The 19513-nt window shown below is 42.1% G+C and overlaps 1 protein-coding gene across 1 annotated transcript in view; it reads right to left on the bottom strand.

Annotated features, from left to right (window-relative positions):
• Nucleotides 1–19513, bottom strand: part of LOC309548122 (uncharacterized protein) — a 537501-nt gene that overhangs the window by 358811 nt on the left and 159177 nt on the right. The window contains exon 9 of the mRNA XM_082248087.1: nucleotides 18394–18562. Coding sequence (XP_082104213.1) covers nucleotides 18394–18562 — 169 coding nt within the window. The remainder of the gene's footprint in view (nucleotides 1–18393; nucleotides 18563–19513) is intronic.

The following is a 19513-nucleotide window of genomic DNA, read 5'->3' as shown; positions in this document are numbered from 1 at the left end:
ACACACATGTGTTTCAATCAAACAAAATTGACAGGTTTGAATACAGTTAGTCTTTTTTGCTATCTTAAGGCCCGTACACACGTACCGATCGTCGGCCGAAAAGCTTCGGCCGACGACCGATCTGCCGATTGTAGGCTTGTTAGTATGATGCTTCCGACAGCCGACAGCGCACTCTCGGCCGAACAGAATCGGTCTTGCAAGCATTAAAATTTTTGTAGGCCGACACCAGAACGGCCGATTGTTCGCCAGTCAGTACAGAATTCGGCCGACACACAGCTACAAATCTCAACACGCATGATCAGAACCAAATAAGGTCCCGGAAGAATTTTCTCAAGTAAACTCAACATTTTATCCAGAAAGAACTTTCGGCTCGCGGCAGGCCAAAAAATATGTGAAATGCGGAGCACATGCTCATCTTGATAAATGTGAGAAGAAGGAAGATGCTGCTCATAATGCCATACTTTTCAAATAAAAAGGCATGTGTTCTGTTATGATGAAGATAATGTTTGTCTATTCTATCTGTTCTATCAAATTTTAGAATTAAATAATTTTAACTCTTCACCATTATCTTTGTATTTTGACAGCAAAGATCTAACTATTGATATGTCCCTTTATAATTTTATGAATTAATGTATCAAACATATTTTGCTGGTTATGTACAATATTAAACATGTTAACAAATTAAGATACGCCATTTTTTATTTCCAATTTTCTTTATTTTTGGAGCTCTGAAAAAACAAAAAGAAAATATTAATACTCTCCGTATTTAAAACCTAAACATAAAAAAGGTCCATTTGGACTAAATTAAATAAAAAAAATGACAAACAGGGGTAAACGAAATAATAGGGGGTTACAAAAATCATAATTGATGATAACTATAATCCGGCTGCCATGAGGGCAGGTTTGGATCATGCTGGCCATATTGCCACTGGCCATGTGGCATTTGGCGAGGTGGTGGTTGTTGTGGAGGTGGAGGGCATGGGTGCTCCTCGCATGCGTGGCTGTGCTCTGTAAGGAAGCCCCTTTCCGCCTTTTGCAGCACATCTAAAATGATTTTTCTGGCATAGTGCCGCTGCATGAGGTCCACCTGCCCTAAAATGTGGCCTGTCATGTTCCCGAAGGCCTCATTTGCCTCCGGTTTGCGACGTAGGGCTATGGTGGCCTCAGTTATAAATTGGTCTGTTATTTCATCGGTATGTTTTCTTTTTTGCCTCCGTTTGGCAGGAGGTGGTGCTGGAAAGAGTTCCAAGGGCTCCACAGGCTACTGGCTGCAACCTGGCTCCTCCTCAGTGATACTTCCCTGTTGATGAAATGAACAATTGATTAGAATGTTATAGTGAATATAAAAATGCATGTTTGTTATATTATTGTGAACAAATAGCAGACTTTACATACAGTGGCATATCTAGGGTCTCCAGTGCCCTTGTTGAGGAGCTGTATTTGGCAACAACCCCCCCCCCCCCCAAGATCAATGTAAAAATGTAACCCCCCCCCCCCCCCCAAAAAATCTAAAAGGGCATTAAATGTTTCTCATTTGTCCCTTGTTTGCCCAGTGTAGAGCTCTCTAGTGGGCAATCATTGTCTCAGGTGTGAAAAACAAGAAAGAGAGGGGTGAGAGATAGAGAGAGGGAGAGAAAGAGGGGGTGTGAGAGAGAGAGGAGGGGGGTTGCAGAGAGAGAGGGGCCTGAACTTGCAGAGGGCTTGATGTAGGGCATTGAGGGCGAAGCGGTGCAGGTAAACAGGAATAAGGAAGCCACCTGCCTTGCTGACCCGGAGTGAGAGACCAGAGACATGGAAGCAAGGATGGATGGATCATTTGCAGGAGCTGTTAGTTTGTTAGTTTGGTTTAAAAAAGGTTGAGCCGGAGGAATGCTGAGGCTACAGCAGTGTTTGTTAGGACTGGAGGTGTGCTGGGGATGCTGCAGTGTTTGTAAGACCGGAGGTGTGCTGGGGATGCAGCAGTGTTTGTAAAACCGGAGGTGTGCTGGGGATGCATTGAGAGGCAGTCTCAGTCTCCTGGTCTGTTGGCTCAGCTGCTCTCAATTTTTTACACCTGCATGAAGCAGCTCTCAATGTTTTACACCTGCATGAAGCAGCTCTCAATGTTTTACACCTGCATGAATCTGCCTGCAAACTGGGGGTTCTGGGGTGTGCAGGCTGAGTGGATTGTTAAAAAAATCACTAAAACAATGCCAATGTTTTTGCGACCCCCCCCCCCCTTGGCCTGCGGCCCTGGCAGTTGCCTGTCATGCCAACCCCTTGCTATGTCCGTTTACATAAAGGGTCAATTATGGTTTAGCTTATAATTTTGTTACATGATTACATTTTTAGCAGACAATATATTGTGAAATGCCATACCTGAGTCAAATTGCCCTCTAGGATATCTTCATCCTGGCTGGGATCAACAGACACTGAGCCCTCTGCCAAAGAAGAAGGCAGCGTGGAAATTGATGGCCTGGATTCCAACGTGTCTGCCAGGAACCGCAGGTTGTCAAAATACCACAGCCGTGGTACATGTACATTCTGTGCAGCTGCTCCAGACTGGGTGGACTCTTCATTTTTTTTCACCTCTCGCCTGTATGCAGTGCGAATACTGTTAATTTTTTTCCTAATATACTCTAGATTTGCCGCTGCATAGACGGGCTTGTAGAAGGCCACTAAATGATCATAGGCCTGTTTTCGAAGATTTTTATTCTTGTACTCAGCAGATTTGACTTGCCACAAACAGGGCAGTTGCCTAAATTCATCAATGAAGCTGATGAGGAAATCATGGCTGGTGAAATTGTCCACCATTTTGCAGGACAGTATATGCCTGCAAGACACAACACAACACAAAACATATTAAAATAGCATGTATTTTGGGACATAATAAAGATATTCCTAATAAAAGCTGTATAGGGCCCAAAACACACACTTTCTAATCAAATAGTCGTACCTTTGTTTGTGGGGAAGAGTCGTGATTCGCAGATTGATCGTGCTCCAACCAACGATATGTCCGCTAGCGAATCGTCGGCCGAAAGATCTGGCGTCCTTTAAATACAGCGCATGCGTCAACTCCTCCTCCAGTGGCGGGCTTGTGCAGGGGTGTGTACGTGCCGAAGATCAGGCCTACATGCGACACTCACACACCTGAGGCAGTGGAATAATCTTTATCAAGAAAAATGTCTGAAAGATCTCAGAGTTCATCAAGTGTGGGCCGAAGTGATTGGGCCACCAGAAAAACAAGGGCTACACCCATGAGCAAGGGGGAAATGGTGGAGATGGTCTCAATTTTAGAAAGAATGGATTATGATGGGAAGTTGGCAAATTATGATCGGCCCAATGCCAGGAAAGATCGCATCATGGATAAGGTGGTGGCCTGTTTGACCAAAAAATATGGTGTGGAGCGATCGACAGATCAGATTAGAAAACGATGGTCCGACCTCAAACAACGTGAGCAGGATCAGCTTGCCCAAATCCATCGCATTCTGAAAAAAAGTAAGTTTTTATTTTTTTATCATGTAATATGTTTATTTAAATTTTGTGTATGTTGTATTAACATGTCTAGATTCTAATGTCTATATAAAAAGTACTATTACTCATTTTATTTGTCATGTCGTGATTGGTGATCTATTGGTGTTTTTTTAGTATATTACATTAAAAGTCAGGAAGCCATAGTAAAAAATATATGTATTGTGTTGCAACGAACGTTCTTTCCTGCATGAATCTTCTCTGCAAACATTAATATTAATCACAGATTATTATTCTATTATTCAAACCTTGAAATAGGAGAAAAAAGAAAACTACGGGCCAAACAATGGGAAAGGAGGAGAAGAGGTTTGGCAGCTTTATCTGCAGTGGAGGAAGAAGATGAGGACATGGGCCCAGATGGTGGCACAGATTCTACAAAAGGTAATTGGTTCCTATGCACAGTCAAACATTAATGTACCATATTTTTAGTAGATAACCATGTACATGTCAAAATTTTTGTTCATAAAATAGCTATCAAGCAGGGCACCATGTCCTAACAAATGTACCTCTTGTGACTTTTATGATATGGCAACTCTTTTGTATTATGTAGATGAAGACATTATTCCAGAAATAATCCTGGTGGAGCCAACAAGTGACCAGACACCAGAGCAACATGAAGGTTGGTAGGCACAGATTTTTGTGTAGTGGGATCATAGAAATATGTGTATTTGCAATGATTGTTTAACCTTATATTCTTGTTTTCCCTTACAAATTTACATTGCAGATGTTCCGTCATGCGAGGATGTGGCATCCCCAGCCAGATCAGAACCAAGATCTCCTGGCAACTTGCCAAGCAGCGTTGCGGGCACATCCGAAAATGTTGAGGATCCTGGACCAAGTGTCGGAGACCCAATTGTGTGCCCACATAGGTTTTTTCATAATGATTTTTATCAGTGTTATTTTTAGCCTCCAATTGTCAACACTAGTTCCCTATGGGAGCCTCTTTATTTGAATGGAAGTTGCACCGCAAGTTGGATCAGGATGCTCTGACTTGCGGGGCCACTTGCGCTGTGAAGATTATTGAGGGGGAACTACACAGAAAAATTGAATAACCCACCGTGGGTGTCCCCCCCAATTTCACAACCAGGCCTTTTGTGTGTGGTATTGAGTTTGAGGGTAGGCCCACAACAAATAGACAGCGTGGGTTACCCCCAAAACCCATACCAGACCCTTATCCAAGCATGCAGCTTGTCAGGCCAGGAAAGGGGACAAGCAAGCGGACCAAACACCTCCTGGACCACAGCAGGACACATGCCCTCAACATGGGGGGGTTTTGTTGCTTTGGGCCAGGGGAGGCTCTGCACCCCACACCCAAAAGCACCTTGCTCCCATGTTGAGGAGGACAAGGGCCTCATCCCCACAACCCTGTATGGTGGTTTTGGGGGGTCATGCGGCCAGGGGGTTCCTAGGACTTTGGAAGCAACCTTTAAAAAAGGGTGGCCCTCAGATCCCAGACCCCAATCCCTATGTGAATGGGTATGGGGTACATAGTACCCCTACACATTAACCACATAAATGGAAGTGTATGTGAATAACGACAGGAGACGTTTATGAAATGTTCTTAAATATCTTCATCCGGTCTTCTCCACTCTGCTCTTTGGATCTTCTCCTCTCCACTCTTCTGCTGTCCAATCTTCTGCTCTTATGTTGTCTGCTCTTTTGCCCTAGGCTCTTCTTCTTCCTCCTGTCCTCATCTGATGCTGTTGCCGTGCATTCTGCCCGTCTCTGGTCTCTGCAGCTTAATATATATACATTACGACCATGCCCTCACAATGACGTCATCATGCGTTCACAACCCTAATGAATATATAGTAAGCTCAGGAGACCGGCAGAATCATCAGCAACAGGATCAGAGGAGGACAGGAGGAAGAAGAAGAGCCAAGAGCATAAGAACAGGGTAGGTATTAACTCGAGAGCAATTTAAGATAACCTGGACACCAAATGTTTCTGTATTATGACCTCATGTAGGTGATTCACATTGACTCAGTTGTATTTTTTTTTACAGATCATGTTTTACATAGTTGCACTTTGGCCAAATTAACCCGTGAGGCTCTACAATGTTGCTCAGACCTAGAGCAAATAAAGGAAACTGCAACGGCATTGCAATCCAAAATGCGTGATTTTGTGGACATGCTTTCCAAATTTAAAAAAAAATATTTTCTACGTTTTTAATGTTTGTATTGGTTCCTGATGTTACAAATTTTTTGTAATCTTTTATGATATTTTTATGACACTTATGTTAAGAGTGTACCCAAGTTTGGGAAAAACAATTTAGAACACCCTAACCCTAACCCTAACCCTGTGAATGTTTCTTACTAAAACATTTTTACATTCAACAATGTGTGTTCAATTCTTTATTTGACTTTCGTTGGGGGGTCCAGGTCTAAAGCTGTGTAAAGAAGCACTAAATGTATGATGGCTGTCCTATTCAAATATTTAAATGTTAACCACTTCCATACCGAGTCATGTAAAATGACGTCGGCAAAGTGGTTGTCTAGATCCGGGCCTCCGTCATATGACGTCGGCCCGTTCTAGCAGCCAGTGCGCGCCCCCGGCGGCGCGCCCCCGGCGGCGCGCAGCGGCGCGATCAGGGATGAGGCTCGTCCCTCGGACATAGCCCATCCCTGATCAAGGTAAACAGCCAATATAAATTGGCTGTTTACCACGTGATCGGCTGTGTCAATCACAGCCGATCACATGAGCGGCTCCAGCACGAGCCGCTCGTTCTCTCTGCAATGCGCGCCCCCGGGGGCGCGCAGAGCAGCGATCGGGGACGAGGCTCGTCCCTCGGACAGAGTCGATCCCCGATCTAGGTAAAGAGCCAATGAAATTGGCTCTTTACCACGTGACCGGCTGTGTCCAATCACAGCCGGTCACAAATGTCAACAGAGAACACGGTAACTAGCTGTCACCGTGTTCTCCTCCTCACACACTGATCCTGTGTGAGGAAGAGTGTGTGGTAACAGCTAGTTACCAAGTACAGTGCACCCCAAACACACTGATTGCCCCCCCCCCAATAAAGAGTACCTGTCACTAGCCCATCAAAGTACCCGAGTACCTGTCACCAGCCCATCAGGTACTCAGATGACAGGTACTTGGGTACGATGGGCTGGTGACAGGTACTCGGGTACTTTGATGACAGGTACTCAGGTACTCTGATGACGGATACTCTGATGACAGGTACTCGGGTACTCTGATGACAGGTACTCGGGTACTCTGATGACAGGTACTCGGGTACTCTGATGACGGGTACTCAGGTACTCTGATGACAGGTACTCAGGTACTCTGATGACAGGTACTCGAGTACTCTGATGACGGGTACTCGGGTACTCTGATGACGGGTACTCGGGTACTCTGATGACAGGTACTCGGGTACTCTGATGACAGGTACTCGGGTACTCTGATGCCAGGTACTCGGGTACTCTGATGACAGGTACTCGGGTACTTTGAGTACCTGTCAATGGAGTACCCGTCATCAGAGTACCTGAGTACCTGTCACCTACCCATCAGAGTACCTGACGCCTGAAGTACCCGAGTACTTGCCGCCTGCTCATCAGTACCCATCACTACTCATCAGTACTCATCAGTACCTATCACGTATCAGTACTGATCATCAGTACCCATCAGTACAGTATCACCTATTAGTCAGTGAGTACTACTCATCAGTACCTATCACCTGCCTGTCACCTGCCCATCAGAGTACCCGAGTACCTGTCACCTGCCTATCGGAGTACCCAAGTACCTGCCACCTGCTCATCAGTACCAGAGTACCTGTCACCTGCCCAACAAAGTACCTGAGTACCTGTCACCCTTCATACAGCCACCATGTCCAAGTCCAAAAAGGTTTATATACGTCCTCCGTTTAAACCTAAATACCGGTGTTATGGCAGCAGATAGCTGCCATAACCCTGGTATTTTTTTAAACGGTGGACGGTTGGCTTTCCGATAAGGGTGGTCCCAGCGGCGGATTCGCCGTGGGATCACCCTTCAGGGATGGCGGAAGAGGCAAAAGACGCGTTCCGGTCCTTTTCCTCGCTTACCGGACCCGCCGGCAGCGGGGAAAACGATCCGGTCCCGAATCCTCACAGACAGGATGTCGAGTGAGGGCAAGCTTGCCCTCACTTGACTCTATGGTCTTGGAGGACCGGAGCTACGGAAAATGTTGCCTAGCAACCGGTTTAAAGGTCCTTTTTTTTTTTTTTTCATTTTATATAATAATTTTTTTTTTTTCTATCTTTTAGTGTACTTGTGAGATCTGAGGACTTTTTGACCCCAGATCTCACAAAAAAGAGGTCCTGTCGTGCCTATTTCTATTACGAGGAATATTTACATTTCTTTTAATAGAAATAAAAATGATCAATTTTTTTTTTTTTAAACGGTGTAAAAATAAAAAATAATAAATAAAATAAATAGTAAAAAAAAAAATAAAAAAAATTAAAGCGCCCTGTCCCCGTTAGCTCGCGCGCAGAAGCGAACGCATACAGAAACCCCGCCCACATATGTAAACGGTGTTCAAACCACACATGTGAGGTATCGCCGCGATCGTTAGAGCAAGGGGAATAATTTGAGCCCTAGACCTCCTCTGTAACTCAAAGATGGCAACCTGTAGAAATTTTTAAATTATCACCTATGGGGATTTTTAAGTACCAAAGTTTGTCGCCATTCCGTGAGCGTGCGAAATTTTGAAACATGACATGTTGGGTATCTATTTACTCGGCGTAACATTATCTTTCACATTATGGAAAAAAATTGGGCTAACTTTACTGGTTTCTTATTTTTTAATTAAAAAAAGTGAATTTTTTCCCAAAAAATTGCGTTTGGAAGACCGCTGCGCAAATACGGTGTGATAAAAAATATTGCAATAATCTCCATTTTATTCTCTAGGGTCTCTGCTAAAAAAAATATATATAATGTTTGGGGGTTCTAAGCAGTTTTCTAGCAAAACAACTGATTTTAGCTTGTAAACACCAAATGTCAAAAATAGGCCTAGGCAAGTGGCTAGGATGCATGATGATGCTCCTTGGATGTTAGGCCCCTCTATATGGCTAGGCTGTGAAAAAGTCTCACACATGTGGTATTGCCATACTCAGGAGGAGTGGCAGAATGTATTTTGGGGTGTCATTTTTGCTGTGTACATGCTATGTGTTAGGAATATCCTATAAATTGACAACTTTGTGTAAAAAAAAAAGTTTTCATTTTTTTCCCACATTTTCCAAAAACCTGTGGAAAAAAATCATATGTTCAAACGACCCATAATGCCTCATAGAATATACGTTGGAGTGTTTGCTTTCCAAAATGGGGTCATTTTGTGGACTTTTCCATTGTATTGGTGCTCTAGGGCCTTGAAAAGTGTGATAGGTAGTAAGAAAGTTTTATGTGTATTTATGCTCCTAGAACGCCTGAATGTGCTTCTTGGACGTGGAGTCTCTTTTTGTGGCCAGGCTGTGTAAAAGTCTCACACATGTGGTATCGCCATACTCGGAAGGAGTAGCAGAATGTATTTTTGGGTGTAATTTTTGCTGTGTACATGCTATGTGTTAGAAATAGCTTATAAATTGACAACTTTGTGGGAAAAAAAAGAAAAAAAATTTTTTTTCTTCATTTTCCCAAGAATTGTGGGAAAAAATTACAACTTCAAAAAACTCACCATGCCTCTTACTAAATACCTTGGACTGTCTACTTTACAAAAAGGGGTCATTTGGTCGGTATTTGTACTGTCCTGACATTTCAGGGCCTCAAGAAAGGAGATAGGCAGTCAGTACATCTGGTGTGATCAATTTTCAGTAATTGGTACCATAGCTTCTAGACTCAATAACTTTCACACAGACTAAATAATATACACTAATTTGGGTTAATTTTACCAGAGACATGTAGCAGTATACATTTTGGCCCAAATGTATGAAGAAAAATTAATTTTTTGCAAAATTTTATAATTGAAACTAAAAAAAAGTGTTTTTTTTTCAAAATTTTTGCTCTTTTTTTGCATATATCACGAAAAAAAAAACCCCAGTTGTGTTCAAATACCACCAAAAGAAAGCTCTATTTGTGTGGAAAAAAATGATAAAAATTTTGTTTGGTTACAGTGTAGCATGACTGAGCAATTGTCATTCAAAGTGTGAGAGTGCTGAAAGCTGAAAATTGGTCTGGGCAGGAAGGGTGTCTAACTGCTCTGTATGGAAGCGGTTAATGAAAGCATTTTGGACACTGCCATATGCGAGTTGCTGGAGGTGTCAATGAAATGTTAAAGATCCCCCCAGTTTTAATGCATATCACAGTGCGATCTGACATTTCACACAGGATCGGATCACACAAGTGTGAACGACTGTGCGATCCTATCCTGATGCGGCTGAATAAATGCATCATGTGCAACTTTTGTGCGAGTGCAGTGCGAATTGAGCCATACAAACTGTATAGCTGATTTTGGCCTGAACATCTGATCGCATGTAATAAAGGAGCAGTGGGCTACGATATTACATGCCATCAGATGTGCAGTGTGAATTGAGACATACACTTTGTATGGCTACATTCGCACTGAACACGCACACAAGTCGCACATGACCCTTTATTTCTGATGTATCTGGATTGGATCGCACAGTGCTTCACACTTGTGGAATACAATCGTGTGCAAAAAGTAAGTGGCGGGTCACCCTTATGCGATGCAGGAAGGCTGCAAAGTCGCAGACTTCCCGCATCGCATAAGTGTGACTCAACACTCAAGGTACTAGCAGTCATAGGATTCAATATGGCATTGATATTGCCAGTAGCAATCAGTGTAGGGAGATCAGTGTAATCTATAGTGTATTGCTGGTTCATTGCTCTAGTTCACTTTCCATTACCTATATATAACACTTTGAGATGAACAATGATCACGTTTCACATAACACTGACATATCCTAACATTGGTGGGCAGTGAGAAGGATGTCATAAATGAACACAACATAACAGGTGTAGGTACGTTGTTAATACCCTAATGTATTATATGAAATATATAGTATGGGCACCTTCTGGACAATGACCACCAATGTAAGGTGACATTAGATGAACCTTGGGTGTGACCTAGTTCTCAATGTGAGAGGGTTTGTGGAAATTTTATGGGGTGCAGAAGGCCCTTGTATTTACACCACTGGCTAAAAAATAACACATGGCCATCATCACTTTGAATTATGTTTGGCATATGTGCCCAAATGATTAGAATCCACAATACAGAATCATTGCAATTTTGGTTTAATGTGTAGAAAAATCTTATATCTCTGACATTTATCTTGTGTGTAAAATAGTTTAGAACATTAATGGGTGTGTGACAGTGATTGCTGCCACGAAATAGTCCAGATATTCCTGGCAGATCTGACGGGCCCTCTGTGATGCCAATCCTGAGCGTCCAACTTGCATTGACGTTATGGACTCCACTTGGTCACGAGTTTGGGCCTCTCCACTTGTACCTGGCATAGCAGGGTCAGTATCCAGTTGCTGCAATACATAATTTTGTGCATTCCTGCGTAGGAAGTTGTGCAAAATGCAGCAACACAAGACCACGTTATCCACTTTGTACAGTGCCAGGTGTATGGACGTCAGGAATATCCGGAACCGGTTGGCCATTATCCCGAAGGCATTCTCCACAACTCTGCGAGCTCTGGACAACTGGTAGTTGTAAATCCTTTGGTCGGGGGTGAGGTTCCTCTGAGGGTAGGGCTTCATGAGATGCTCCCCAAGCGCAAAAGCATCATCTGCGATAAAAACAAAGCTCATACCCTCAACGGTTTGATCCCTGGATGGCAGGTTCAGAGTGCCGTTATAAAGGCGACGAGCGAACTCCGTCTGCTCAATAACTCCCCCATCCGAATTGCGGCCATTTTTGCCAATATCCAAATAAATAAACTCATAGTTTGCATTAACTATGGCTAGCATGACTATAGTAAAAAATCCTTTATAATTGTAATAAAATGTGCCGGAATTCGGAGTGGGGACAATGCGGACGTGCTTCCCATCAATAGCACCCCCACAATTGGGAAAATTCCACTTCTCCAGAAATTGAGCAGCAATCTCCAGCCATTGCTCTGCGTTTGAAGGAAACTGTGGGACAAAAAAAAAAAAAGATTTAGTGCTTGAGCACATCACATTATTAATTACACACACAGTTGTCTGTTAAATGTTTATGCAACTTTTTAAAAATATAAACAACAGGAAGGCAATCGTTTGGATTTGGGGATGTAACATCTACATACATTTATTTTACACCTCCTATTGTTCTTATATTGTCAAGGGCCATACACACTATAAGATTCTCTGAAGACTTTTTCCTGCAGATTTACCTTTTCTATGTAGTGCAAGGGCCTGCCAGATTGCATAGGATTTGAAAGTGTTTGTTTGACCTCATATTATCTGTTTTTGGTAAATCGTAAGGAAAAATTGTTCTGACAATCTTATAGTGTGTATGGCCCATTATACTCACCAGCTAGAGCTGAGATTTACAAACTACGGACCTCCAGCTGTTGCAGAACTACACATCCCATGAGGCCTTGTAATTCTCTGACATTCACAGACATGACTAGGCATTATGGAAATTGTAGTTCATGAACAACTGGAGGGCCATAGTTTGAAGACCTCTGAGCTAGAGCTTTGGTATATGCTGACTTTTAGATTTAGCATGTGGGTGGGGGGATGGGTAAGTAAAACTGGGCATTTATACATCAATAAGGGCTTGTGGTCAGTGAAGGTTTTAACATCATTACATAAATATACACAATCATAGGTGGGAATGGATGGACTGATGTATTTAAGATAAATCATAAACTAGGTACTAAAACATTGGCCAATGAATAATTGTTTGAGGGAAAGTAATAAAATGACACAAATTCAAAATACTGTTAACACGCAATGCGTTTAGGGACACATAGGAGAGAATGGTGGGGTGGTTAGTGGGTAATTTTACAAATGGTTAAGATAATCTACATCTTTACTACTATGTGCATGCGGACAGAGGGTAGTTACAAAATAATGGCCTGTGTCAATTGCTGTACATCCAAAAACATCATAATTCGGGTGAAACGACTAATACATGTAATGTAATGTAAAAAATAAAACATACCTTGATATAGTCCTTCTGCAAGACCTTGATGATGGCAGAGCAGGTCTCAGGGATGATGACTCCAAGTGCTTGGGGGGAGATGCCTGTGGTGAACTTCAGATCCTACAGGCTTCTCCCTGTTGCAAGATACCTCAAAGTCGCAATTAACCTTTGCTCAGGAGTAATTGCAACCCGCATACAAGTATCCTGCTTCAGACTATAGGGGGACACCAGGGCAAGAAGACGGTAAAAGATGGGATCCGTCATCCTCAAATAATTCCTGAAGTCGTCAGGATTATTTTCCTGGAGCTCCCTCAGCAAGGACATATGAGAAAATTGATCACGGTTAAGCAACCAATTTTTCGTCCAGGAGGTCCGCTTCTTCTTCCTATTGCTCGTACGTCGTCTCAGAGCCAAAACTCCAACACTAACGACAGCAACGGTCGAATTCACGGTCGCCATAATGAATTCTCGAACGATGTCTCGGAAAATAGAGAAATGTCGTCAACCAAACAAATGCTACCGAAATCAGCGCGAGATGCCCAGAAGGGTCACGGCCAAACACTCACTTCCTCTTTTGTAGCGGCGGACGTGCGTCGAACGTTCTGACATCATTTTCTGTCAGCAGACAAAAGTCCTGGGCAAGTTTTGAGCACTTTTCAGCAGACAAACAACAAACACGACAGCCGTGGACATTTGACGGCCGATCGATCGCCCGACAATCGGTACGTGTGTACGGGCCTTTAGTGTGACAACATAGTTCAGTAACTATGCAAGCTATTATTAAACAAACTAAAACTGAAAATGACACTAAGAAAATTAGAGAAATAGGTGATTGCTAAGTAACAATAATCTGTTTACATTATGCTTAAAGAGTTCACAAGCAGCCTTAAGTACGTATATTTCTACATGTTAACAAATATTGATGCATATTTAATTGCATTATAGATTTCTACAGACTTGACTAGCAAAATAAATACAGGTCATCAACACACCCACAGCACAGCATACAGAACTGTGTCACAACACATTGCAATGCACTTTTGATGCACATTCAATGCCAGGCATATGTAACAACCCTAACATTCGATCTATAAAAATTATCTTAGGAACATTTAACATGCAGGGGGGGGGGCTCTGATGAAGTACTTTGTCCCTATGTTGATAAGGACAAGGGCCTCTTCCCCACAACCCTGGCCCTTTGGTTGTGGGGGTCTGTGGGAGGAGGACCTATTGATATCTGGAAGCCCCCTTTAAAAGCGAAGAGGCCTCCAGATTCCACCCCCCCCCCCCCCACGTGGATGAGTAATTTATGGTCAGTGATGTTATGGAGCATAGAAAGAACAGATGCAAAATTTACAGTTTATATTTCAATCTGTTTATTGTGTTTTTATACAAGTGAATTACAACTTGTGGGATAGAAATGTCAGATTATACAGAAATACTATAATAAAGAATACATTTTACCTTCACTGTGTCTTTACTGTTACCTGGGGATGCTTCTATACAGTTACACCGATACACACAATGAACAATATGAAATGTGGTATAATAAACATTCTTCATCTCTAGGTATAGTGCCTTGAAAAAGTATCCATACCCCTTGAAATGTTCAATATTTTGTCATATTACAACCAAAAACGTAAATGTAATTTATTGGGATTTTATGTGATAGACCAACACAAAGTAGCACACAATTATGAAGTTGAAGGAAAATGATAAATGGTTTTCAACATTTTTTACAAATAAATATCTGAAAAGTGTGGCGTGCATTTGTATTCAGCCCCCTTTACTCTGATACCCCTAGCTAAAATATAGTGGAGCCAATTGCCTTCAGAAGTCCCCTAATTAGTAAATATAGTCCACCTGTGTGTAATTTAATCTCAGTATAAATCCAGCTGTTCTGTGAAGCCTTCAGAGGTTTGTTAGAGAACCTTAGTGACCAAACAGCATCATGAAGGCCAGGCCAGACAGGTCAGGGATAAAGTTGTAGAGAAGTTTGAAGCAAGGTTAAATTATAAAATAAATATTCCAAGCTTTAAACCTCTCACAGAGCACAGTTCAATCCATCTTTTGAAATGGAAAGAGTATGTCATAACTACAAACCTACCAAGGCATGACTGTCCACCTAAACTGGTGGGCTGGGCAAGGAGAGCAATAATCAGAGAAGAAGCCATGAGGCCCTGTCATGTACCTGGTTGGTGAGCCTGATGTGCAGAGGAAGGCCTCTCATACAGCTCTGGCTCGAGGACCACTGGAGGTGAGTCAGTAGCTGCTGGAGCACAGTGGGGTAAGAGCCTCTATGATCAGTCCAGTAGTCTGTGCAGGTAGTAGCTGGGAAGAAAGCCAGGAGGAGACATGCCAGCAGGATAAGCTGGAAGCGAGCAGACTGGTTGGCCGATGACAGACTGTGGATGCACAGCCGGAAGCAGGTGCCAGAAGATACAGAGCTAGACTGAAGGAGCTGTAGCAGGCTGGAAGAGCTGGAAGCAGCGTCAGATGAGCAGGGTCGGTAACAGACGAACAGATCCTGGATAAACGGCAGACAGCAGAGTAATGGGGTCACAGGCAGAGTCAACAACGGCTGTAGGATCAACAGGTGCAGCAGGCAGATACAGAATCCGAGGTGAAGCCAGGGGTCAGGACAAATAGCAGACAGGAGTGGTTGGAAGCAAGCTGGGTCAAGATCAGAGGTCAAACGCAGGAATCAGGAACACAGGGGCATACATAGAACACTGTAGATCAAACAGCAATTAGCCAGTGCTGAAGCCCTGTTTAAATAGGCTGTTTGGCGCCAGATGTGGGTTCCCGTTTGCGCATGCGGTGTGAATGTTGACGCATGCTTGTGTGCATTTGGCACATGCGCACACATGTGCGCCTGGAAACAGTATCTGTACTATGGCGAAGCCTTTCCTGACAGGCCCATGGTAACTCTGCAGGAGCTGCAGAGATCTTCAGCTCAGGTGGGAGAATCTGCCCACAGGACAACTATTAAGCGTGCACTCCACAAATCTGGCATTTATGGAAGAGTGGCAAGAAGAAAGCCATTGTTAATAGAGAGCCAATGGAAGTCCCATTTTCAGTTTGCGAGAAGCCATGTGGAACAAACATGTGGAAGAAGGTGCTCTGGTCAGATGAAACCAAAATGTAGCTTTTTGGCCTAAAAGCAAAATGCTATGTGTGGTGGAAAACTGCACATCACCCTGAACACACCATCCCCACCGTAAAACATGGTGGTGGCAGCATCATGTTGTGAAGATGCTTTTCTTCAGCAGAGACAGGGAAGCTGGTCAGAGTTGATGAGAAGATGGATGGAGCCAAATACAGGGCAATCTTAGAAGAAAACCTGTTAGAGTCTGCAAAAGACAAAAGACTGGAAGGTTCACCTTCCAGCAGGACAACAACCCTAAACATACAGCCAGAGCTGCAATGGAATGGTTTAGATCAAAGCATATTCATGTGTTAGAATGGCCTGGTCAAAGTCCAGAGCTAGATCCAACTGAGAATCTGTGGTAAGACTTGAAAATTGCTGTTCACAGACACAGAAGAATGGGCAAAAATGTCACTTTAGATGTGCAAAGCTGGTAGAGACATACCCAAAAAGACTTGCAGCTGTAAATGGTTCTACAAAGTAGGGGGCTGAATACAAATGCATGTCATACTTTTCAGATATTTATTTGTAAATACATTTGAAAACTATTTATCATTTTCCTTCCACTTCACAATGATGTGCCACTTTGTGTTGGTCTATCACATAAAATCCCAATAAAATACTTTTACGTTTTTGGTTGTAACACGACAAAAAGGGTTTTGAATACTTTTTCAAGGAACTGTATAGACAGATCCATGAGCCACATGCCATTCAAACCTATTAATTAGGTAGAATAAGGAAAGAAAGAAAAAGGCTATTTCCTGTCTAGGTCTAAGCAGGCATCAGCCAGAAATGAAGAAAATTGCATAAATATAGACATAATCATAGGAAAAGAAAGAAGAAAGGGGTCATTCCTCCTGGGTCTTAGGGGTTAATTGAGGAAGAGAGAATCCATGGATCCCATGTATTGTCATATTTGTTTTGTGTATTATGTAGTGTGCAAGTGAGTTCATTGTTAACCATGAGCAAAATTAATTTGTGTTTAACAAAGTCTATAGATATTTTGACTGTTTCAATTTTTCATTATTGCTATAACTGGCAGCTAGTAGCATATATGTCACAAGTCAATTGTGTATTAAGGGATTTCATTGTCAAATTTATGAAAAAAAAATTATTAAGGTCATCTGGGTAGGTTAACCTGAGGTACAGAATACTTCAAGTTGTTACTTCTAATCCTGAATGTAAGTATTTAAGGGCATTTCCACCATATTTGGTACATGGTGCAAAGCATGGAAATTCTAGTGGGGGCCATGTACCACCTCAGCAATTTTTTGTAACTAGATTGTATAAGAAAGGTGGTAATTGTTAACTAAGTCATTTGCAACTTTTTGTCAATCCTGAATTTCCACATAATTATGGTGATCCAACCCACTTGATAGCCTTTACGAGAGCTTTTGGTAGGCATGGTAGAGTTTGTACATTGTGAAGATCCATGCTCTTAAATTGGTTCTAAAGTCTCAAGGGTTTTTACCTTAATACATTCTATGCATTAAGGTAAAAAACCCTCTCTGCTGCAGGATTCCCACGGCCCCCCTCCCCTTATTCTTGCCTGAGCCTGATCCATTTCAGCAATGTGCATAAGTAGCAGGTACTCCCTCCTCAATAGGCAGATTGATAGGAGCAGGAGCCATTGGCTCCTGCTCCTGTCAATCAACTCCAGTGACGAGGTAGCTGGGGATGGGGCTGAGTTCCACTGTCTGTATCAATGGATGCAGCAGCAGGGCTCGGGAGTGAGTAAAACCTTGGATTTAGAGTAACTTGGTTTGAGAGCATTTTGCAAGACAAGCAAAATTTTTAAATAAATGTTGACTTGATAAACAAGCGATGTATTGATATATAAGTAGCATAACGTCTCAATTGAGTATAAAAGATAAGAGAGGCACCTCTAATTGTCGCAATATGGTTACACCTAATGAAGGTTGTACCTTCAGCAACTCACATGGTTGATGATTAAAACAGGCACATCTAAGTATGCAGGCATCCGGGATAAAGCTATTCACATAGACCATCCTCCGCACCGCCATCAACGTCATTCCCTCCACACTGCGCTCCACGAGCGCTTCAAGGCTTGCTTTCAGATCGCTCTACTGCAGGGTAGTCTTCTCAGTCATGACTGTAGACTGACAGCGGTGAGAGCCAGTGGTGAGAAGGACGGCCTATGTGGACAGCTTTACCCCAGATGCCTGCCTATTTAGATGTGCCTCTTTTATTCATCAACCCTGTGAGTAGCTAAATGTCGAACCTTCATTAAATGTAACCATATTGCTACATTTGGAGGCGCCTCTCTTCTCTTTTTTACACTGTAGCTCCTGCTGGATTTTGCTTCTAATCCCCTTGTGGAGGTTGCCATATGTGGATGGACATTTTATGGTTCACATTGCTATAATCTTTTTATATGGACTATAAACTGAAAGACTTATGAATAAATGGTTGTGGAATGAATCATCTGAGTTTCCATTACTGCTTATGGAAAAATTAGCTGTGATCTAAGAGCGCTTTGGTTTACAAGCATGTTTCCAGGAACAAATTAAGCTTGCAATCCAAGGTTTTACTGTATAGCATTATAGTTTCCCTTTCACTTTAAAAAAACATATCTCATTTATTTAAGGAACCTAACATTGATTTACAAGTAAATTTCCTGTCTCCTATCACTTTAATTTAGCTTTACCTGTAGATGATGTTTGCCCGAATGCAACCTGGAGTGGGAAAAGCCAATGGATGAGGTATGGCTCATATGTGCCATTGTAAACAAAAAGTGCATTTAAAGACTTGCTGGCCTCGTCAATCATTTGTTCCTGTGTGGCAAACTGATACATAGATGGGGTACTTCCATACTTCTGTTAGACAAGAAAAAACATTGATTACTTACCAATAAAATGTGAAAATAGATCAATTTTCATAAATCAAATACATAAATACAACATATGTAAACTTGCACAACTACAGTGCAATATAACATGTTTACAATTGTTCCTGTTAGCTACAGAAATTATTAACTTCCATATTTATAATGACATAAGGAATCTTTCATGTTTATGATTGCATAGAGAATCTTCCATATTTACAATGAAGGCCTACACCTATTTTAGTGATTAAAAGGTCATTAAAAGATAAAATGAAATGCCCCTAGATTGTCTCAGTTTGATGGCCAGCATGATACAAACCACTTCCTTACAGCCAAAGTTGTGCTGGACCTGCCCCTGCCTGGACAGCGAAAGGAGAAGAAGCACAGTGATGAGCTTATCTCTATGTCAATATGCTCTCCCATTCTGTCAGCAAGCATCTTGTCAGTACATAAACTGGCTCTCTGTGTTCTTACTTTTCCTTCACATTTCAGCCCAGCTGCACAGGGACTAATACCAGTTCAATTTCATGTACATTCCCTACCTATATTTTACAAAATACATTTAATGAAACATTAATGATTATAGAGCTGCTTTTAACTGTGTCTCTTATATCTGCATATAGTTTAGCTTTAATGCAAATCCATTAAGGCAAAACAAGGTCAGCCAAAATTAACCAAAAAACCAATTACCTGTACAGTAAAACCTTGGATTGCGAGCATAATGCATTCCACAACCATTTATTCATATGTCTTTCAGTTTATAGTACATATAAAAAAATTATAGCAATGTGAACCATAAAATGTCCATCCACATATGGCAGCCTCCACAAGGGGATTAAAAGCAAAATCCAGCAGGAGCTACAGTGTATAAAAGAGAATAGAGGTGTCTCTAAGTGTAGCAATATGGTTAGATTTAATGAAGGTTCAACATTTAGCAACTCAC

This window comes from Pelophylax lessonae (assembly GCF_965119305.1).
Source record: "Pelophylax lessonae genome assembly, chromosome: 2".
Taxonomy (NCBI): Eukaryota; Metazoa; Chordata; class Amphibia; order Anura; family Ranidae; genus Pelophylax; species Pelophylax lessonae.
This window is presented reverse-complemented; position numbering and strand designations above follow the sequence as displayed.